The sequence below is a fragment of the Gallinula chloropus genome (genome assembly GCF_964237585.1).
Source record: "Gallinula chloropus genome assembly, chromosome: 4".
In the NCBI taxonomy this organism is placed as follows: domain Eukaryota; kingdom Metazoa; phylum Chordata; class Aves; order Gruiformes; family Rallidae; genus Gallinula; species Gallinula chloropus.
Window position 1 is genome coordinate 87959265 of NC_140088.1, and position 23587 is coordinate 87982851.

A 23587-nucleotide genomic window follows, 5' to 3' on the forward strand; every position below is an offset into this window, starting at 1 on the left:
ACTGATGGGACTGCTGGGAAGCAGCTTTGCCCTTAGCCTGGTGCTTCTTCTGGTCCAGCTCATGATTCAGAGCGGTGGTGGGAACCACCTGCGTTTATCACAGAAGAAATGGTGCCATCTACTGACGTTACTACCTCCGTTCCTAGAAAGCGAGGGGCAGATGCTTATCTCCCTTGTGCTGATGGGCATTCAGGTTCATGTGAGCCTGAGCAGTGCCATGCCACTGGGGCAACATCAAAAGTGACCCACGGTCAGGGCTGGGGTGCACAGGCAGCCCAAGACCACCACAGACATCCAGGGTGGCCCCTGTAGTCAGGACAGCCTTGGCACTGGGGATGCAGACCCCTGGCACCCCCTAGGAGAAGGGCTGAGGGGAAGGTGCTGGTCACTGCCACCCAGCAGTATTTAGTCAACCTCTTATCCCCATTCACTGTAATTAATTAGCAAAGCTAAACCACTCCAAAAGGCTGCTCTTCAAGGGTTATCCCCCATCCCATACAACTCCTTAGTCTAGCTTTTTCCTCCCTCGTTATGTGCTCCAACCTCCTCTGGTCCTGGAGTTACTGGGAGTTACTGCTGGAGTTACTAGGGCTCCTGGAGGAGTTACTAGAGAAAGTCTCTTGGCTGATATGGTGGGGGCTGAGATTTTCTTTTAATGGTCTTTCCCAGCCTCAAAAACACCTCAGCTCCTATACAAGTCCCTGGGAGGCGACTGCACCCAGCAGAGTGGTAACGATGTGAGCTTTGGACTAGATATAGGGAGGAAATTTATTGCAGTGAGGGTGGCAAAACACTGGCACACGTTGCCCAGAGAGGTGGTAGGTGCTCCATCTGTGGAGACATTCGAGGTCAGGCTGGATGGAGCTCAGAGCAACCAGATCTGGGTGAAAATGTCCGTGCTCATTGCAGGGGTGTTGGATTAGGTGGCCTTCAGAGGTCCCTTCCAACCCAAACCATTGCATGGTTCTGTGATATATACATATTCACACTGCATAGATTTTATACACATTAAAAGAGTAACCAGCCCCACTTGCTTGGTCCAGCACTGAGACCATGCAGGGACCATGGCAGGAGACACCACTGTTCTCAGACATTGCCCAGGCAAAAGACAAGGACATGGTGAGGGGCTGGAACAGGCTGCCCAGAGAGGGGGTGGGTGCCCCGTCCCTGGGGGTGTTCAAGGCCAGGTTGGATGGGGCCCTGGGCAACCTTGTGTAGCTCCAGGCCTGGAGGTTGGTGTCCCTGCCTGTGGCAGGGGGTTGGAGCTCTGTGACCCTTGGGGTCCCTTCCAACCCAGACCAGTCTGGGATTCTATGACATGATCCCACCCCACCACTTTCCCAGGGACAGATGAGTTTCAGGAGACGGGGTCAAAATGAGATATCATGTGTATCCAAATCCTGGTGGAGCTCATCCTGGGAACAGCCCATGGAAAGTGAAGCTGCTGGATCTTCTAATTTTCTGAGCTGACGGACCAATAGTGAAATGATCAAAGCAGGAGGCACATTCCTGAGGTCTGACCCAGCACTGCAAAGTCAAGGCAAGGTTCTCACTGAACTCAATGGACACTGGACCACAGCCACACCACTTACATATAGCCAAGATTGAGTATTATTCTTCCCCATGGTTTTAGCCAAGACTTCATCCCACCAGGGCTCCGTCTCATCCTGCAACAAGGAAGTTAAATTTATCCTACAGAGTCATTTTAAGACAATAGATAACCAAATATATATGTAGTTAGCAACATTACTGTGCATGTGTGTATATATAGAAAACATATATATTATATATACATACAAATAACCTCTTAAATGAGAGGCCAGCATAAAAAACAATGTAAACACTGTAATAATTCTAATTATGCACCATATTCTGCCTAACATATTTATTTTTAATGGTAGTCATTTTAATAGCTCTAAGGCCCTGAATTAGTCCAATATGTTCTTAACAACGCTCACTTTGAATACAAATGTTAATGACTTTTCCAGAGGGTCCAGCACCCTGGATGAGCTTGCTTCACACCAGTATATTCTCCTTAACATGTTTACTTTTAATAACAGGTTTAATGATGCACTCGGGGCCTAATAACCACGTTTAGTCACAAAGAGAAAAACCAGCTACAAAATACTCTCCCTAAAAACTAGGCTACAGGGGATTGCTGTGCCATTTCAAAGCCACACCAGCCCATCCTTTAATGTGCTTCTACGCATTCCAGCTCTGCCTGCATCCAGGCTGGGGAGCTTGGCCATGGATGAGCAGCCCACGTAGCTCATGGAGCAGGTTTTGGGGTGAATTGGGGACCCTGCACAGCAGCCAAAGCCATCTGGGGTAAAGGACTTGTGCTGATCGTGGCCTCGCCTCCTCCCAGCTGCAGTGCTCTGTGGTTGGATTTGGGGAGATGCAGGGGGCAGGTTTCAAAGGAAGGTGGTCCTGGGTGCTGGTAGCAGCATCCCACAGCTCCTGCTGACATCACTGTCAGAGACGTGCCAAAGGGGAGAAATCACACCCACCACACAGGAAAAAAAATGAAAGGAAAAACCACCACCAACCACCCCAACAACAACCCCCCAACTCCTCCCTTGAGCTCTACAAGAGGTAGAAGTAAAACCAAACTAAGAGGCAGGCGGCAGCTGCTCTCTGCTTTCATGCCCAGACCAACTCATTCACAGAATTACAGAGTGGTTTGGGCTGGAAGGCACCTCAGAACCCCCCTCCCACCCCAGTCCCACCCCCTGCCATGGGCAGGGACACCTCCCACTAGCCCAGGGTGCCCAAAGCCCCATCCAACCTGGCCTTGAACCCTGCCAGGGACCCAGGGGAAGCTGGAGCTGCTCTGGGCAGCCTGTGCCAGGGCCTCCCCACCCTCACAGGGAGGGATTTCTGCCTGATATCTCATCTAAATCTTCCTCCCCATGTGTCAGGTGTCCCAGCTTGGGCTGGGGGCAGGTGGGACCCCCTTTGGTACATGTATCACAGCAGAGAGGCGCTTTTGTCTCCCCAAAAGAGAGACCTGCCCAGTGATGCGTCTGGCAGAGCTTCACTCTCTCTGGCTTTGTCCAGACCTGTCTGAGCCTGGACCTGTGTCTGGACCTGTGAAATCTCACACGCTGGGGAGATGCTCAGAGCTGCCTCCATGGTCCTCCAGGACCAGCCCAACCCTTTCCACCCCTGGTTTGAAGGGTCACACTGTGGGGTATCACATACATCCCTGATGCATGGCAGGTCCACAGCAGCACGAAGTGGCAGGGCTGGAGCTACCCTGATGACAATGTACTTCCCCCCCCAAAAAAAAGAAACATCCCAGGGCCATGCATATTGCCCCAAAACCCATTCTGGATGGTCCTAAATATAACTGTGGCAGACCTCACCAGACTGCATGGAATAAAAAACACTTGCAAGGCTTGAACCAGCTCTAATTTGTATACCTTCTGCCCCCGGGGCCCGAGCGAAACAGGGAGGGTGGAATCCAATAGCATGTTGTGCATAAAAAGATGATGCCAAAGATAACCTTATTGCTAATAATAACCCTGGAATCCCATCCTGTGAATAGGCCCTATTGAATGCTTGAACATTCCTGGGTGAGGGGTGGGTTGTTGGGGTTTTTTTTTTCTGCCTTTAAATCCCAATCACCGAATTCAGAGGAAGGCTTTTTATCTTCAAAGTGCTGCAGGAGGAAGAAAAAAAAAATCAAATAAAATTAATTCATTAATCAAAGATAATTAAAGGGCACAAAATCTGCCTTTCCTGAAGCGTGGGGAGCCAACCGACCCAGCGTGAAGCCATCGTGGGGACTCTGAGCATCTCTCCCACCCCGAACGTGATTCCCCCCGGAGCTCCTCGCTTGTTCCCAGCAGCTCTGCTCAAGCTGTGTCTTCCTGACATGTGTTAGGCTGTATGTCTGCCACGCAGGAAATAGGGTTTGAAGCTCACAGCCAGGAGCAAAAGCTGAGATTGAAGCTTTAATGAAGCTGGGATTGAGTGGCTAGGGTGGTTCAGTGAAGCAGCAAATGCAAACACATTATCACCTGAGAACTCGCTCCAATTTCACACCAATTAACTAGGAATGAGAGAGGAGGGCTGGGGCTGGCTGCAGAGATGGCTGATAATCCCGTGAATGGGCAGAAATGGCTCGCACACCCCAAGCTCTTGGTGCCAAAAGGAGTTTGTTAGATAACGCCGGTCCCGGCAATTCTGGGGAGGGAGCATGTCATTACTGGAGCTGCTTTTATTAGCAAATATTAAAAACATTTGTAGGAATACAGATGCCCGTGAGGGAAGTAGGGCTGGAAAGTAATAAAGCAAGAGCTGGATATTTTATTTCTCTGCCAATGTGTCACAGGGGAAGGGAAGGGGCAAGGGGAGAGGGAGAAGCGGGCTGGGATGTGAAGGGCTGCTGGCTGAGGGGGATATCCCATCCCCGAGATGCTCCTTGGGATGCTCAGCTCTGCCTTTGGGGTGGGGTAGGTCTGAACCTGTAGATACAGGTCGGGATCCTACAAGGAGGGCAGAGCGAGACTCCAAAACTCGCCAAGGCAGCAGCGATGGGACCCATCCTCCTCCCTCTGCCTGCACCCAGGCCCCAGCTCCCCTTCACCACGTTTTAATCTTTCAGGTTTTTCTTTACTTTTTTCCTGTTGGGATTTTTTTCCAGGTGAGGAGTTAGGGTGGAAAAGGGGCAGCAGTTTAAGATACTAAAACAAAGAGCATCCTCAGTGTGCTGGGCCCTACATTACCCCTTCATTCACTGCTGCTTTCAATGTCTGTCAGGGACCACCCCATCCTCCAAACTGCACCAGCCAGGAGACACCCTGCAGTCAGCAAGTTGAACTAGAGCAACTTCTTGTTTGCAAACTAAAAGCTGATTCCATTTTCACAGGATCACAGAGTCACAAGGTTGGAAAAGACCTTTAAGATCATCAAGTCCAACCATTCCCATCCCAAGCTAAACCAGATCCCTAAGTACCTCATCTACCCTTTTTTAAACACACCCAGGGAAGGTGACTCAGCCCCTCCCTGGGCAGCCTCTGCCACATCCCAATAAATCTTTCAGTAAAAAAATTGTTTCTAATATCTGCTCTGTCCCTGCCCTGGCCCAGCTTGAGCCCATTTCCCCTTGTCCCATCTCCTGTCCCCTGGCTGGAGAGACCATCGCCCTCCTCTCTGCACCCTCCTGGCAGGGCAGTGGAGGTGGGGAGAAGGTCTCCCCTCAGCCTCCTCTTCTCCAGGCTGAACACCCCCAGCTCCCTCAGCTGCTCCTCAGAGGATTTGCCCTCCAGCCCCTTCCCCAGCCTGGTTGCCCTTCTCTGCACTCGCTCCAGGATCTCAATGTCCTTCTGATGGTGAGCAGCCCAGAACTGGACCCAGCACTCGAGGTGCAGCCTCATCAGTGCCCAGTCCAGGGACACAATCCCCTCCTCAGCCCTACTGGCCACACTATTTCTGACACAAGCCAGGATGCCACTGGCTTTCCTGGCTGCCTGGGCACACTGCTGGCTCATATTCAGCCTGCATCAGAGATAATGAGGCCAATACAAATGCAAGGGCAAGAAGCTGCTGCTGACACACCAGACAGGGGAAGAGCTCAGGAGAAAAGATCTTAAGAAAAAAAAATGTGCTTTGGGTTGTTTTTCTCATTTGGGCCAGAAGTATTTGAGAGGTAGGGAGCTGCACATCTCCTGCTGAGGAAGGTGCCAGGACAAGGCAGGGAGCATTCCTCATCCTCTTCAGTCCATAGTCAGCTGGATGAGAGCGAAGCCCTCCAGGCTCACTATCAGAGCCTGGCACTACTGCTCAGATACCTGGCTGGTCCCATCCATCAGAGAGGTAAGCAGGAACCACTCCTGAGCAGCAGCACCTGAAACCATGGTGAAGCAGCAGCCTGGCTGGTGAAACACACTGTTAGCCTCTGTGGGCTAGTGATGCCATGATGTTGGGTGCTCAAGACGGGCTTTGTTTAGTGACTGCAAGAGGCTGCAGAGTTTTTAGATGAGAAACCCTGTGTGCAAGGAGCCCTGGGGCAGGCCCATGTCCTGAGAGTGGTCCCCAGTGCTGCTGGATCCTCTGAGGCAAGGCAACACCTGGGAAGTCCTGTTATCCCTGCAGCAGGGCTGTCCTGTTCCCCAGTGGGGAGCTCCAAAACAAGGATGGCGAGAAAGCTGCAAACAGGGGAAAAGCAGTTGCTGTGCTCCTCTCACTCAGTATTGAATCACTCCAGAGGGACTGAGACATGTCCCTTTAACAGGAGGGAGATGTTTCCTCTGGCCATGGAGGATGGATAGCCAGCAAAGGGATCAGGACAAACTGTAATAGCCTAAAAAAACCCAAGTATGAGCCACCTCACTGAGAGTCAAGAAGAACATCAGGGCTGGGTGAAGCAGATGCCTCATCTCTGGGCATAGTGGGGCCTGGGTGCTCCCCTCCCTGCTGCAAGCCTGGTGTTCAGCATCCTGTTCACTTGAGGTGTGTGTTCCCTTCTGAACGGCCTTGGGAAGCAGGAAGAAGTCGTGGTCTAAATGCCATAGCAAGAGCCTGAGGAGCCCAGTGCTGGGGGATGATTCTCCCTGGGCTGGGGGAGCTGGGCTGGGTCAGCCTGGAGAAGAGAAGGCTGTGGGGGGACCTCATTGCAGCCTTCCAGTCCCTGAAGGGAGCAGAGGAACAGGAGTGGAATCAGCTTGTTCAAAGGGCATATAATGGCAGGACAAGGGGGATGGATTAAAGCTGAAGGAAGGGTTAAATTAGATATTGGGGGGAAGTTGTTTCCAGAGAGAGTGGTGAGGGGCTGGAACAGGCTGCCCAGAGAGGGGGTGGGTGCCCCGTCCCTGGGGGTGTTCAAGGCCAGGTTGGCTGGGGCCCTGGGCAACCTTGTGTAGCTCCAGGCCTGGAGGTTGGTGTCTCTGCCTGTGGCAGGGGGGGTGGAGCTCTGTGATCCTTGGGGTCCCTTCCAACCCATGCCATTCTATCATTCTATGATTCTATGGGTGCAGCAGAGTGCTGGGGGGACCCCTTTCTCCAGCTGTTGCAGCCATGGGAAATGGGGACCCACACTGTGACGTGCAAACTGGTCTCTCAGGGCACTGAGCAGCAAATCTCCAATACAGTACCCAACGGTGCACCAAAGCCCTGCTGTGAATCCACAGGGCAATTCCTGTCCACTCCCTCCAGCCTGGAATTATTTTAAAGGCAACAATTACAAACTATTGAAATGCATGGGATGGGTGTAGGGATCATAATCCCTATGAGCATCCTGTAGGAGCAGAGGTGAGGATCTCCCAAGGGCTGGATGCTGGTGCTTTACTGGGCAGGTAGGGAGGAGGTGGGGCTGCAGAGGACCAAGCCTGGGACAAGAAGGTGGCAGCAGCCTGGTCCCCAACCAGCGTGGGACCACAGGAGTCACCCACATGACAGTTCCCAGGATAGTGGCAAGGGCTGGGTGGACTGCAGGAAGGTCACCTGGTTCCCAGCCCCGGGCTGAAGCTTCCCTGGCTCAGGCAGAAAGTCCTCATGCCCAAAAGCTACTCCTGACCTTAAAATGCTTGTAAACTTCAGCAGCAAAACTGTAATCTAGCACAGTAAGTCCTGCTCCATCCCATATGTCAGGTACCAAAATAATGCTGGGTTCATCCACAGCCCCTTCTGTATCCCCCCACCCTTCCCTGCAGCACCCCACTGCTGTTACACAGCCACGTGCAAACAGCCACAGTGCTCTCTGCTCAGAGAGTCCCAAAGCAAGAGGCAGGAGATGGATAGCAGGGAATTGCATGGAATACCTCTCTCCTCTGCTCACTGCTGCTTCATTTTGGGTTTTGGGGTTTTTTATCGTATTTTTTTCATATTTTTGATATTTTTCTGAAAGCAGCACCCCCTGAGAGCCGTGTTACCCCTGACTCTCCACTGTCCTCTTTAACAAGCAGTTTTTGACCTGCCCCAAAATCACTGAACAGCTTTGGGAGCCCCAAAAGGCAGGGAACTAGAAAGGGGGGGGGGGGGAAACAGAACACAAACTCTTTGTTCTGAGTATCTTGTGATCTGAAAGCGCTCAGGGTGATCTCAGGGGTGTCAGGGCCAGGACAGAGACACGCAGGGCAGCCCCTGGCTTCTCTCTTCTCCAGCCTTCATGCTCAAGCAAGGCAATACTTTTCCTTCCCCCACCCCAACTTCTGTTTGTGATACAGCATTACAAAGATTTATAAAATGTCTAAATTCTCTTCCTTTCCCAAAACTTAGCCACGTTTCTAACCATTTGGCCTAAAAGTGAGTCATTTTGGCTTCAGTCTTCAAAGAATGAAGAATATTCCCCAAGATATTCTTAGTTCAGAAGATTCTTAGTTCAAAATATTCTTAGTTCAGAAGATTTTGTGGAGATTTTGCTCAAACTCAGATGATTTTCAGTGAGTTGGTTCTTGTCACAACCCAAAGAAATCCAAATTCATTTTCAATTCAACATTTACCTTCTGAAAACAAGGTGGCTTTTCTTTTTGTTTTCTTCTTCTTCTCATTCTTCTCCCTTTCTCATTTCTAAAAATGTAAATAATTGGGAAAAATCCTCTTCTGAGCCACTTCTGTTGTCACAAGCACCAAGAGCCCTGAGTGTGCTTCTGGCCCTGTGCTTCCCTCCCTGGGGGAAGGAGTCTGCAGAGGGTCCTGGACCCCCTCCCACGCTCCCTATCTGGCTGCATAAAACCACAGGACAGACCTGAATGCAGGTCTGGGGGCACAGAAAAGCCCAGTCTTGGGTTGATAGGACCCCCTCAAGGGCCGTGGCTGTTTTCTGGATAGGGCAGGGAGCTGTCAAGGCAGAGGAGCATTGCTTGGAGTGCCCAAAGGCCTGTGCTGCCCCAAATGTGGGACCCCTCTGCAAGCAGGCAATGAGGCTGACATATTTATATATGTATATTTATTATAGATACTCTACAGATCTCAGGTTATAGATTATACAGATGCATTCTTAAATGTTTCCATCAAAAAACATATATAGAGTTGCAGCTGTAGAACATGTCTCTCAACACTTCCACCACTGTCAGTGCCTGCCCAGCTACAGGCTGATGTGAATTTGGAGGGACCTCAGGAGCTGTCTTTGCTCCCCCACGCCTCCTCTCCTCCTTCCCATTCTCCCCTCAGTGGCTGTGGGAGGGAAACATGTCTCGTGGCCCAGCTCTGACCAGGGCATCCATCAAGTGGTCCCCCACTCCTCCTCTAAGTGTTACCAGTGTTACCTTGTGTATTTATTGATGAGGACCAGCATGTGAGGTAAGTGAAGCCCAGTTGCCTCAGAGGGCAGGAGTAACATTAGGTGTAAGTGCTGCTGGGCTCATGGCAAATTTTATCTGGGGGTTGCCTCCCCATAGGTGAGCATCTGACTTCTTTATTTGTCTTTCTAGAGGATTTTAGTCCTGAGTTTCTATTCGAAGTCGGGGGAGGCAAGAGGGCAGCAGGGCTGGCGGGAGCTCAGGTCATCCCAGGAGATTCATATTGACCATGGGAGCAGCACAGGGATGGGGTTTGTCACAGTAAGGGTGAAAAAACCTGGGGAAAATAAGAAGCAAGTGAGAAGGACCAACTTCTATCACTAGATCTTCAGATGAAGATGTTCATAAGCTCACAAGTGGCTGGGCTGGATGAACACGGCAGCGTGATGTTCAACAGCCTGTGTTGCGCCCAGAGATCAAAGAAAGTGATCTCCTCTGTCTTTAAAATGTAATGAAGCTGCAAAATCTTAAGGGCATATAAACTTACTTTGATTGCAGGGCTGGGATCTTGGAAGTGGCATTCCTTTCATTTCCTTGAGCTGGTTGCTTTCCACGTGAAGGACATGCACAGCGTGGTAAGTTTTCAATGGAAACTGGTTTTGCCTCATTTTCCACTTCTCTCCTGCTACAAGGAAAGAAGTGCAGAGCTCTGGAGGCCTGCCTGCCTCTTTCTATGCAGACAGAAAGGGCTGGGTGTCTGTGTTTAATTACAGCCTGAAAGAGCTGCATTTAAAAGACAACAGCAAGCTATTTAATTAATACTTATCATTAGCACACATAGGAATGCCTAGCAGCAAATTGCAACAACAAAGCAACTCCTTTTTTTTTTCCCCCCTTTCCCCCCCCCCCCCCCCTTGCACTTGGGATAAATTAATTTTAAAAAAGAGTAAACAAACCATTTGCACCAGATTTGAGATGACTTTATATGGAGTGGGAGTACTGGGATAGTAGGTATTACCGTAGGACAGCAGGGATCTATAAGAGCAGGCTTTTCAATCTCCAGTTCTCCTGGCCAAGAAGCTTATCTTCATCTATCCATCTATCTATCTTTCTATCTTGGCATTTACACTGGGCTCATCCCCATGTCTGAGCGCCTCCTTGTCTTCATACCTGGCCATAAATTACACGGCACCCCCCAAGGCATTATAAATAATAATTCAACTCCCAAACCTTCAGAACACTGTTTTAAAGAATCAGCTTCTAATTCACCACGCTGAGGAGGAGGAGGACTCCTCCTTCCAGCCCATAGGGGTAGCACTGGAGCAGGTCATGACACCTTGGTCAGTGGAGGAAATGCCCCAAAATCTGTTCCTTGAGTGGGAAGGGAGGGGTGGGCAGCCATGAGTTGGAAGATGGGGATGGTCATCGTTGCAGAGCACAGGAGAATGCTGAATTGCTCTGCTCTGCTCATGGCAAATAGCATCCTCATCCTCAGCCCATTGGAGATTTGTGAATCCCTGAATTTCAGCTCAACCCATGTCCCCCTTTAATTACTATCAGTCTTAATGGCCCTGCCAATGTTTGGAGTGATGAGCCACAAGAGTGGCTCTGCTGTTGATGTTGCCATGGGGTGCAACACCAGGCAACGATCGCTAGCTCAGAGACAGACAGCTTCAAGGGTAGACCCCACATGTGGCCAGACAGATCCCAACTTCTGCTGGGACAAGCTCCCCAGTCCCATGTTGGACATACCAACAAATGGCTACAGGACAGCAAGATGGTGCATGTGAGCTCTTGGGTAGAAACCTTCAGCTGAAGCATGAAGAACACTATTCCTTTATCCCAAAACATTGCATTTCCATCCCAACACATCATGTCTTCATCCTGATACACTTCCCACTTGATGTGTTTAGGGCTTAGGAGACATGCCAGCCAGCCATGGAATGGAGTCCTTGCAGTGGATTGCCACTGACTTGTGGGCAATGCTGTCTCCTAGGACATGTGGGTTGGATCTGCTTGAGTTGAGGAGCCTGAAACCGGAGTATTTGCTGGGGAAAAGTATGAGCAGTGGATGTATTAGATGAATTATTTCACAAGTCCAGCCTGAACAGTTCTGGAACTTGCAGAAGTAACACATCATTAACCCCAGGAGCAGCGTCAAGCTGCCAGAGCTTGCAGCTGCCCATCAAAGCATTGGGCAAGGAGGTACTGCCTTTCTGATGACTTGCCTCCCTGTGTTCTCCATTCTTCCATCAGACAAAGCCGACTGCCTCTCCCAAACTGAGACCTGAGGAGGAGCGAGCAGAGCCCCAAGCACCTGTCTTGAGGCTGCACCAGGGACAAAAGTGCTGGATGTGGGAGCAGCTGGGCTTGCCATGGTCCCTGAGCAGGTGGTGGGGGACATAGCAGACCCACACAGCCAGGGTCGTCCCCACATCCCGGGCTGGGGGGGACATAGCAGGCCCACACAGCCAGGGTCATCCCTACATCCCAGGCGGTGGGGGACATAGCAGGCCCACACAGCCAGGGTTGTCCCCACAGCCTGGGCTGGGGGAGACATAGCAGGCCCACACAGCCAGGGTTGTCCCCACAGCCTGGGCTGGGGGGGACATAGCAGGCCCACACAGCCAGGGTCGTCTCCACATCCCGGGCAGTGGTGGACATAGCAGGCCCACACAGCCAGGGTCATCCCCACATCCCGGGCTGGGGGGGACATAGCAGGCCCACACAGCCAGGGTCATCCCCACAGCCCGCGCTGCCGCAGGCGGCCGCACGTTGCCACCTGCGGGAACATGGCCGCCCTGCAAGCTGAGCGTGTCTGCGCACCCTCCGCCTCAGCTCCGGGCATGAAACAGGCTTTTCCTGCTGCGCTTCTGCCCCGGAAATCCCAGAGAGACGTTTCATAGTGTCCTGCCTGAAAAACACCTGGATTTGCCTGGGTTAGAAGCAGCACCCTCACCCCACAGGGGTATTCTCAAGGGGCAGTTGAGGACTAAATCCCTTCTCACCCTGCATGGGCAGCACCTTCCCGCAGGGAGGCCGGACCCTTTTCCATGGGGCTGTTGCAGGGGCACTGGGTTCCTTTCTCCACATCCGCTGCTTGCAAAACACACCAGGCCTTTGGCAGGCTGCAAGCACAGCACCCCTCACTCCGTCCTTCCCAGTAGCCCCTGGCCAAGGGTATGGGCCCAGCCCCTCACCCTCACCCCAGCCCCTCACCCTCCTGCTCTGGTCCCAGCTGGCGAGCTGGATTTGCAACTTGGATGCAGAGCTGGGCGCAGTTTCAGGCCTCTCCCCCATTGCAGGGTGTCTTAAGCTATGATTAAGGGCTAAATTACAACTGGGCAGCTGTTTCTGGCCAAGAACCACAAGATTTGGTTGGGGAGGTGGCTGTTAAAGGTCATGGAGTCCAATGAGTATAAAGTGTCCATCAACAAAAGGGGCAACTGATCAGGGGGTCAAATGGGGTCAGGAGGGGGTTTTCCAACAATATCAGTGACTTGCTGCATGCCCCCCCCCACTGCCAAGCCATCCTTTGGGGCAAGGTTAATCCTGAGGCTGAGGCTGTGTTATTCCTTAAGTAAGATGTATTTTGCTGGCTGGTTGGGGTCTTAAAAAGAGGGGAATGATGGCCCTGTGAAGCATCAGGTTTCCCCTGGACCCCACCCTCATTTTCCTCCCAAGTGCTTGATCCATGCAGCCAGCAGAGCCTTTTTAGTATTAAGAACATTCAGCATCTGACCACTGTGGGGGTTTTTTACACCATTTTATATTCAGCTGTTTCCCTCATCCCTGTTAATCAGGATGGGAAAGCCTCAGCCACCCCTTGGAAGAAGCATTGGACTCCCCTGAAGGATTTTGGGGGGATGGAAGGCGATGTATGGGCTGGCTGAACTGGGGGAGCCAAGGAAAAGGCTGCCCAGGTGCCAGCGAGGCAGCTCACAGCCCAGGCAAAACTTTCCCCCCTTCCCACACGTTCTGGAACATCCCATGCTGATTCACTTCACAGAATTTACTTTTACCCCTGTAAATGCCACTAAACCTTCAAATTAATCCTATTACAGGACTTTGATGTGAAAGGGGGAATTTTTTTTTTTTTTTGATGGCAAAGGGGGATTTTTTCCCCCTGGTATAATTATTCCTTTTTTTTTCTCCCCCTCTTTAGGTAGGAGAGATTCCTGCCAGATGCACAACTTGTGGAGGCAGCTCCCACACAAGGTATTTATATATTTCTATGTGTATGATGGGAACGTGGTATTGAAAGACCTGAAGTTTCAGGCTGAAGATGAGGGGAATTTCCCATTTCCTATTTGTTTCAGTGGAAGTTGCCCAGGAAGAGTGTGCTGCAGGATAATGGCACTGGAAAGTAACTCCTTAAAATAAACATGTCCAAAGAAAACATCTGCTGTCACTGAGTAAGTTTTGATGCCTGGGGATGATCCCTGGCACCCCTTAAGATAGAGGTATGGGTAAAGTGGATGCACTCCAGCCCTGCATGCATTTCCCATTCAGCATCTTGGGTGGTACTGGGACTGCTGGGCTGAACATTGCAGCACGGGGCCAGAATCACTGGATAATGCTCAGGAAGCTGGTGCCTGTGGGTTAATGCTGAGGGAACTTTCTGTGATAGCATGTAATGATGGAACAGATGGGTTTATTCAGAGCTTCAATCAATTTTTATGAATTTCTAGGAAAAAAGAGGATACAACTGTAGGGCTCTTTACTGCAATATTCTGAAATAGACTGTATAATTCCATGGTGCAGTGTGTTACTGCTAATGATTAACTGCATGGAAACTGTAGGCTCCTTTGCCAGCATAGTATAGGGCTCTCCTGAGAATGGAAAACAAGCCCTGGGAGGCATCAGCCAGCCACATCCCAGTAGATCAGGTCTCAGAGACTCCCTGCCCAGGGATCCCTCACTGTCCCAGGGGGGGCTGCTGACTCCTCTGTGCCTCCCATCGCTGTGCCGCGGCTTTGATCTGCTCCCGGAGCGTCTGTGCCCAATCCTGCCCCCTCTCCAGGAGCGTCGACCTCGTCTCCATCGCAGTTAAGGCGGTGATCTCAGGGGGGAGCTGGGGAACCAGGCCGGCTGGGAGCAGGGCTTCCTGAAACTTGGCTGGGGAGGCTGAAGCTAAGCAACACCGGGGCGTGCTGGAAAGGGAAGCAAAGCAAGAACACTTTTGATGGAAGCAAGCCCTGAGGCTGGACATGCTGCAGGAGCAAAGGGAGAAATGATACTGTGCTCCCTGAATGCTCCCTTACCCATCCAGCTGTGAGTAGTGGTAGTGAGCAGCCACGGCGGAGTGGGGACACAGCAGGTAGCGGTTCTCCTCCCAGCAGCGCTTCATGGCACGCACGATGTCCTCGTCAGAGGCCGAGCACGAGCGCAGGGTCTCTGAGAGCTGCAGCCCCAGGAGAAACAGGGAGGTTTCTACTGGGCATCACCACCCCATGAGCTCCCAGCAGGGCCTGGAGAATGATGCTGTAGAATGATGCTCCCCAGGGACTGGAGGAAAAGAGGTTGATGCTGCCCCCGGGGCAGAGCACGAGCAAGAGTTTTCCACCCCCGGGTGCTGGGAGTGTGGGTGGAGAGGAGCCCAAGTTCAGCTGCTCAGCTCCATGTCGCTATTTACATGCTCCAAGGGAGTTTCTGAGGGCTTGTCAAACCCACCTCAGAGTAATGGCTCTGTTTTCTTTTAATAATGTTAAGTTTTTACTATTTATTTTGCTGTTGTGCAAGTGGGAGCGGGAACTGCACAAAGGATACTCAGTGGGGAACAGCACGTGTGGATTGGGAAGAGGCAGGACTTTGCATCTGGCCCCAAGAGCCTTGCAATTCAAACACTTGGCTTTCTCTTGTATTTCTCTCTGATGATGCTCCACCTGCCACAGCAGCAAGGCTGAATTGCAGCACCCAATCCAGCACAGCCACCCCCAAATGCCGTGCTCAGCCTGTGCTGATGCCCTAGTGCAGGGCCCATGCTGGCACTGGAGTGGCCAAGGAAAGGGTGGTTTCATATCCCACTCAAACAATTGTAGGCATTTTTTAATTAGTTTTGAAAAGAAGAAGGAGGTTTCTTTTAAAAAAAACATCATTTTAAAGGGATTTTTAACACCTCCAAGCACAAACTGATATAAAACTAAAACTACTTGGCCTCATGCTTGACTTTTTGGGTTGGAAACCCTCACCATGATTTTTTTTTATTCTGAAAATGAGCTGCACAGAAGTGGTAGTGGTGAAATCCCTTACACACACACACACACACACGGCACTGCATGTGTGGGGAACTGACCTTCCTGTGCAAATCCTCCGGCAGCTTAAGGCTCTTCACCTCACTGAATCTCTCCATCAGTGTTTTCATCAGGCGGCTGTCAGAGCCTGAGAGCAGCCAGAGGATCCTCTCCACGTTGTAAGGCTCCTGGGGGAACAAGGCAATAGGTGAGCAGCACAAATTTGAGCATCTGCCTCAGGAGGAGAGCACATGTGTGGTGGATCCTCTGATGTCTAATTAAGGATGAGGCCTCACTGCCCCTGCTTATTTTGGTGGAAGCTGGGGTGGGTTTTGTGTCATCCCCCTGGCAAAACCCTACATCTCAAAACAAGTCTTTGGGAACCCAATGTCCTTCAGACCTCTGACCTGTCAGAGCAGTCAGGCAGTGACCATCAGATTAAAGAAGCTTAATGATGGGACAACTGATACATCGATGGTGTGTGACCACATACGTGCCATCACCTTGAGGAACCCAGGGTAATAACACACTACAAACTGGTGAACTAGAAATATCCAGCTGTTTACTCAGGGTTGCAGATGCTGCTGTGAGTCACCCAGGTCCCTGCAGGGCTGACCGATAAAACTTTATGAACATCTGAGGCACATATAGGGCCTGACTGGCCTGTATGGCTATGAAGCAATCGGTGTTGCAACACTGCAGCAAGACTCAAGACCTAACAGGAGGGTGCAAGACCTAACAGGAGGGTCCCAAACCAATTTCACTGCTCACCGTCTCATTCCTGCACACTTGCATCCAGGTAGTTTGGCTGAGACACCTTGTAGAGACAGACAAGACAAGGAGCACCAACTACCAAGCCCTCATGACATCTCCTGGGTTCAAGTGCTGGTTTTGGAGGAGCTCTTCATACCTTTTAGCAGTTGACAGTACCTGTGACCTTTTGTCTCTCCATTCTGTCCTACCTTGGTGAGTCATCAGGACTTACTCAGCCTTTTGTGTCCTTATCTGGGTGGCTTACAGCCCCAGTCTTGTTCTTCATCTTCCCACCATCGCCTCCCAGGGCCTCCAGTCTGTAATCTTCAGTCTAGTTTGGGTGTAGCCTGTCCTTTGCTTCAGGCTGTCCCTGGTTAAAGATGTTCTCTGCTTCCCAACCTGGCTATTCTGAGAAGGTACATGTTCCTGTGCCTTGATTTCGATGACCTGCTACCAGAGATGCCACTTACACCATCCTCTTGACAGCCCTTCTCCTGTCCTTCCTTCTGCTAGTCCCAGATCCAGACCTCCTCCTTCACCCTCCATTCATACCAGCCTTAAGGCTTCCACTACAGATCACGACACTGACACCAGTGAAACCAAGCCAGGGCACTGGTGCAAGCACTGGCCTTGCCATTTCAATTATTAGCCAGATCTCCAGTCTGAGTCTGTCCCGTGTCACTAGAGTTGTCCAAGGGAACACTTTGGCCCAGTTTGGAAGACAGATCAAGCTGGGAACTGTTCCCAAGGAAAGTTTTGGCACGTAGACATGACCTCAGGGCCAGAAAACAGCCCCTGGTTGGCTTTAGGTACTGCAAAGACACTGCATCTGCTGTGATTCCCTTGGGATGGCTCCTTACAAGGCTCAGCCACACGAGACTTTCTGCTTCGCCTTCAACTCTTCAGTTGAAGTAACTCCAGTTACTTCAGTTGAAGTAACTCCAGTTACTAACTGGAAAGTTTTCTCTGCTTTAGCTTAGCCTGCAGAAGAGACAACTCTATATCACTGAAGGTTTCCAGCACCTGACTGGACAAAGTGCTCAGCAAGCCAGTCTGATGTCAGGGCTGACCCTGCTCTGAGCAGGTGCCAGCTAGAGACCTCCTGAATTCCCCTCCAGCACGAATGGTCTGTGGAAATACCTGCTATGGAGCCATGGAAATATCTGCATGGATGCTTCAGATGTGAGCTGAAATACAATGTCCCATGCAGTCATGGAGAGGGATGTGCAGAGGGCTACACCCATCCAGCTCCTCATGGATGTCTGGACATCACCTGCATGGCAGTTCCTCCAGGCTCCCAGGTGCTCCCAGTGTGTTTGCACAGCTTTTGGAAAATCCAGGTAGCTTAAGGCCAAAGTGATACAACACCAAGTGTTTCACACTTTGGTGTCACTTGTTTGGAAGCAGATCCAATCCCTGTGGATCACAGGGTACATGTGAGATGGGAGGTATTGGCTTCCAGATGTCTAGTTTCTGTAGCTCCATGGCTTTTCATTTCTGAGGCCTTCACCTGCCTGTTGAGACTTGTTCTGCTCTGAGCAAACTACAGATGGCCACAGATGAGGCGTTTCTTTTGGGCTTCCCTGCCTGCTTCCTGGTCTCTTCTCATGCATTTGGTGAAGCCTCTCAGAGCCATCAATGAAGCCCTTGAGACATGATGGGGTTTATAATTTTCTAAGGGTCACATTTTGACAAAACATCCCCTTCCTGCTAACCTTGCACACAGTGAAACCCCAGAAATCCAGCATTTGGCAATGAAGATGACAAAGTAAAGCTCCGACAAGTGAGGAAGAAGGTGTCTGAACTATCTCAGCTCAGCAGTCTGCAGCCTAAATGCTCAGTATGAGCACCTCTTAATGCATCCCTGAGAGGCATTGCCAGGGGCAGAATTATGCTCTCATAATCCAGGTAGAGCAGAGTACAAGAGGAAAAAAAACCAAACAAAAAACCCAAAATATTTTATATTCTCCCATTTTGGCCAGTTCATTACACACCTGAATATCCATGGCTGATGCTAATGTGGCCTTCACACTCTCTGACAGTGAGAAATCTCCATGTTGAACAGTCCTGTGAATGATGTCATTGCTGTTGACCACAGCAACAAGCCGAATCGGGAGACCCATCTTCTGGGCAATACAGCCAGCTTGGAAAAAGAGTGAGAAAATACAACGTATGCTTGGTGAAGAAACATTCAAAGGAATGTTAGCTCATGAAACTAACGTTTAGGGAAGAAGCTACTGTAGAAATTGGTTGAGCATATAGTTCAGAAGCAGACACAAATCACATTCCCTAATGGCACTCTGAGACACTACAAAATCCAGGGGTGCAATGTTTCCACCTGCCATGGACCCTTGGGCAGCTCCATAGTTGAAGACAGATGGGCAGGGGATGGAAAGGTCAGGCAGGTGCTGTTCAAGCAAGAGAGGTGAAGCTTTTGGGCTCCTGTGGTTTATTGATGCTGCCTCAGATGGGCAGACTGGAAATCGAGACAATGCGGTTGGGTGCAGTGAATCCTTTCATAAGGCAGTTGCACACCTAACCTGGGATGGAAGCAATCAAGGGCACTTAGAAGGCCAGTTTATACAACTAGGAGTGGTTCTCTTGACTGCACACTACCATGCAAACCACAGCAGGACCAGGCTCCACACCCCTGCTGATGTCTCAATTAGGAAATCAGAGGCACGGTATTTTCTCTCTTTTCTGGATCAAACACATTCTGTCCTCTCCATTCTCAAGATAGCTACAAGTCATCATCAAAGGGTGGTTTGGGCTTTTCTGCACCTTGCATCAGTGACATCTAAATGAGTAATAACCATACATGAGTAATAAAATATCAGTGGTTCTGAAGAAATCCTACCAGTGAGTGGGTGTTTTAATAAATAGCAATACCCAAGCATCTGCAAAGTGCTTTTAATCCACAGGTCACATCACTCTCTCTCTTCCCTATCTAACCTATCTTCTTTCTCTTCACCTGTGATATTTCCTCCTCCTCCTGTTGGCACAACAATTTCCACCACGGGCAGCGGGGTGGTATCCAGGGATGGGGTGCACTGAAAGTAAGCGTAGAAGTGGTGAGCAATCTGCACCATAATCCTCGACCAATTGACCGAATTTAGGCTCATCAGGTTGTATTTCCTGGCAAAATCCACATCAGCAAACAGTTCCTTGAGTGGCACATCAATTTCATCGCTGTTCCCACGAGCTGTGAGGAGGAGAAAGGAAAGATTAGATCTGCCAGTATCAGCTCATCGGGCACTAAGTGTTTCTGCTCTGAAACAGGGCCAGTCTCAAGCCCTGGGGTTTGCTGTGGCCAGGGGTGTCCTGAGCTGCCCACCCGCCTCAGGGGCTGTGCAAGCCAGAAGTCGAGTGGCACCATGTGGATGCTGGGTGGTTTCTGCACATGTAGCACTCTGGGCTCTCTCATATTCAGAGTAAATATACACCTGGCAAACACCTGCATCCCCTGTGACATGACCTGGTGAGACCTGTCTGGGCAGAGGAGTCCGTGGGACAGCTCAAGCACTCCATAGTGATCCCACAGGGATGGCCCAGCAGTAGGGAATGGACCACACATGAAGGTGAAGAGATGAAGGGAAGGGGTGACTCTTGATTCATTCAGTGCCAAGGAATGGGGCTGAATTCAGCTAAACACCAACTGCCTGCACGGAGGCAGATGGCCAGGAGAAAAGGAAGTCTCAAACCATTTGGCCATCAAACTGGGGCCATCTGCTACAGGCTTCTGTTAGCCAGATGTCTGGGCAGAGTCACCATGATGGCAATGACCTGTCTGGCTGGAACTGCTAAAGCAGCAGCCCCCTGAGACTTTTAGGGTCACGGTTTCAATACAGCAGGGCCATGAAGTGGACAGTCTAACAGTAATGCCAACCAGCAAAGACATGGACATTGTCTTCAATGACAGTGGTCATCTGAAGTTCCTGTATCTGGGTGCAGAGCCCCTTGGGCAGCAGAACAAAGATGTCCATGTTCTTCTGCCCTCTCACGCTCTCGATGGCCGAGCTCCCTGTGTCCCCTGAAGTACCTGTTTCAAAGTGAGGGAGAACAGAGAAAAGCAAGAAATTGATGGTGTCAGTCAAAGCTGCACTGCTGCACTTCAAGAAAGACACGCAGAAGATGTTCCATGAGATACTTTTGGCTAGAGCAGCCACCCTGGCATTGCCTAGAGGCCACTCACCAGCCACCCACCAGGCAATACAACCCCAGGGCATTTATGAGGAGGGCTGTGGGATCATGGCTCTCAAGGTGAAGACCTGCCCAGAAGTTTTAGCCCCCACAAAGAGGTATACTCACCCACCAGAATAATGACATGCTTCTGCTTTTTCTCCAAGAAGTACTGTAAAAACTGCCCCGTGCAGGACAAGGACAGATCCTTAAAAGCATAAGTAACCCCGTGCCACAGCTCCAAAACATTCAGACCATCTTTCAGCCTGGACAGATGGATGACGTCCTTGTGTCTGAACCTGCTGAAGGCCTTGTCAATCAGGTCTAGAGGGAAAATAGTGAAAGTGGCTGTTAGGTTGGGTAGACGACTATTTTTCTGACCCATAACTTCCTGCATTTCAGTTCTTCATGCTCCTGGGAAGCTTTCTGCACAGCCTAAGACTCTCAGTTGCTGGAAAGGTGAGAGGTATCCAACAAGTTATTTGTAGTTATTAGGAGTAAACTAGCCCACTTTATTAGCTTCAACAGCTCTATGGTGAGAGACCCCAGGGGACACCCGGCACAATCAGAGCAAACTGTGCTAGAACACAAAATACAGGAAACAACTTTATCACAGCGCTGCTGAGACAGGGGCTGCAGCTGCCCTCTGGTGGAAGGGACAGCTGTTAAATACCAAAAATACTACAAATCGGATCTCAGCGAGATCATAGGGCAGCAGACAGCCCTGGAGCAGTGAGCAGGACCATCAGGCATCTCTACTGCAGTCACCCCAATCCCTATTTACACCTAGAGGACACCTCTTCCAGAAGCTAACAAGCCCCATCAAAGGGACAGAGGAGAAGAGGGTACGGAAAGGAGCAGGCAACGGTGCAACAGGCTCCACCCTGCAAGGGTCTGCAAAGAGGGCCGGGTGAAAGCAGGCAGATGCATCTGAACGCCCCCAAATCCTTGTGTGCATCCCTGTGAGCAGCTCCCTGCATGGCTGAGGCTCACCATCCAGTGTGTCCCGTGGGATCAGATCAGCAGTGATGAAGATGGAGCACAGCTCCTTCACCAGCTCCCGGTAGGAGAGGCGGCTCCACCTCCGCAGGGTGTCCGGGTCCAGCGAGGGGATGTGCTGGGGCATGAAGAGGCCCCCATCGGGCGCGTAGCCGGAGAAGAGGGCTCCCTCAAAGTCAACAGCTCCCACACCTCCCCGCGTGCTGACATACTCCATGGGTGCTGGGGAGGCACCGCAATCACTGCCAGGCCCCCAGAGCATCCCCCGCACCAGTAACAGCCCTTCATCCCAACCTGACTTCCCAAAAAACTTCCCATGTGAATAAAACGGAGCTCCTCAGGGAAGAAACCACCTCTTCCCCCCGCCAAAATAAGCCATGGGGAGCAGCTGGGGATGGAAGAGGGCATGCAGCATGTCACGAGCAGTGGAAACGCTGCCTAGGATTTGCACTGAGGTGGCCAGAGCCTCTCCTGCATCCTTCCCAACCCTGCTCCGGGCACCTGAGTGGCACAAGAGTCCTGTCACAGGCTCTGAGCAAAAGCTGGAGGGGCTTTTTTTGGGGGGGGGGAGTTAAAATAACTAGCTAAAAGCCACCAGCTGTTTTTCCCAGTGGGCTGGCTTCCTTCGGAGGGGTTAAACCAAGGCTAGGGTTTAACTCCAAGGGCTCAGATCAAGCCTCCAGCTTGATCTCTCCCACGAGAGAGATCCTTGAACCCCTTGAACCCTTGATCCCCTGAACCCCTTGATCCCCTGAACCCCCCCCGCCGTCCTTCCCGCCTCAGGCACCCCGGTCTGCACCGGTAGCCGGGGTGCCTGAGGCGGGAAGGACGAGGCGGTGGGGGCTGCAGGCCGCTCGCCTGAGGCAGGAAAGCGGCCTCGCAACTCACCACCACCGCCACCGCCTCCTTCTTGAAAGCCGGCCCCTTTGTGTCCCAGAAATCCTTCTCCCCGCTGCAAGCCGCCGCCGGCGTTCCCCTGGAGAAAATGGCCCCTCTGCCCGGGAGTGGGAAATATAGGGGGAAAGACGGAGCCAAGCTGCTCCCTCCACCCCCAACCCCGGGTGGTGGTGGTGGGGGGCAAGGGGCAGCAGGCACGGGGAGGTGCAGCCGGGGAGGAAGCTAGTTAAATATTAGGATGGAGATACTCAACCGTGAAGGGTGGTCGAGCATGGCGGGGATGGAGAGCCCCAGAGAAACAGCGTTCAGCTGGGGGAGCGCGGCCCCACCTGATTTAACCGTGGGATTGGATTGAAAGTTGAGAGTTGAACCTGTTTAAAGCAACGTTCGGGTTGGAATCCTCCAGAGGTTTCCCTTCCTAGGAAAATCAGACAGCGATTCGGCTGTGCAAAGCCATGTGTTCAGCCTGAGAGGCTGGGATAGCATAACCGCTCTGTCCCACCAATGGGGAAACTGAGGCACGGAAGGGAGACAGGACATGTGTGGGGCTGTGCCCTTCTCCTCCCAGGGAAGGGCTGTGCATCCCATTCCTTGCTTTTCAGTTGAATAAACAGTAAGTGTTTTTTGAGAGGCAAGGTCAGTAGAGGACTGGGGCTGCGTGGCATGTGCTGCTGCAGCATGAGCAGGGACTTCAGCCCAGGAAGGCAAGGTGCAGAGGTACAGGGGATGGTTGATAACAGCCAGCAGTGAGTCAGGAAGCCCACATCTACAGTGAGGGACACATGGCCTCAGAGTCTGACCTGGCACGTATTGCCTCCCTTACCCTGACAAGTAATCAGAGCCATCAGAAAAGTCTCCAATAGAGAGTGGTCAAGTTCCTGCCTTGAGCACCAACACAGAAACCGGCTTTTTTGACCCCCAACATCCCAAAAGGACTGTCACTGCAAACTCTGCAGCAGGAGGCAGTGGCTCAAGGTCAGGCTCTGAGCACTTGCCCATGATGGTGTTACTGAGTGGAATGGGGCAGCTATAGCAGAGCAGGAAGCACACAGCAGCCTTTTAATAATATATCTGAACTTACCCAGTGGGTCAGAGCAGTGTTACTAATCTCCATTTTCTGACCACCTCTAGGAAACCAGCTGGAACGGGTTCTAATTATCTGTATCACCCAACCAGCCTGCATCTCCCCACCGTAAAGAGATCTCTGTGCCCTGTGTTTACAGTGCAGAGATGAAGCCTGATCCACCAATCCCACTGTGGTCCCAAGGTCCTCCCCATGCCTGCAGCTGCTGGGTCCTCATTGGCATGTAGTGGGGTGCTGATCCCATACCGGTGCTCTGT

The 23587-nt window shown here is 51.3% G+C and overlaps 1 protein-coding gene across 1 annotated transcript; it reads right to left on the bottom strand.

Annotated features, from left to right (window-relative positions):
- Positions 1-13883: 13883 nt before the first annotated feature.
- Positions 13884-21581, bottom strand: THNSL2 (threonine synthase like 2). The gene is made up of 8 exons (XM_084263541.1): positions 21344-21581; positions 20480-20674; positions 20058-20210; positions 19143-19373; positions 18166-18314; positions 15481-15606; positions 14450-14589; positions 13884-14338 (listed from the first exon to the last, which is right to left on the bottom strand). The coding sequence occupies exons 1-8, from the start codon at positions 21564-21566 to the stop codon at positions 14104-14106; spliced, it is 1452 nt and encodes a 483-aa protein (XP_084119667.1). The 5' UTR covers positions 21567-21581; the 3' UTR covers positions 13884-14103.
- Positions 21582-23587: the final 2006 nt, after the last annotated feature.

Coding starts and splice junctions, on each gene's coding strand:
- THNSL2 (XM_084263541.1), bottom strand. CDS start 21,566: ATGGAGTATGTCAGCACGCGGGGAGGTGTGGGAGCTGTTGACTTTGAG. Junction 20,675..21,343: donor CCCACGGGACACACTGGATG/GTGAGCCTCAGC, acceptor TTTTCCCTCTAG/ACCTGATTGACAAGGCCTTC. Junction 18,315..19,142: donor AGGAGGAGGAAATATCACAG/GTGAAGAGAAAG, acceptor TCTTTTTCCAAG/CTGGCTGTATTGCCCAGAAG.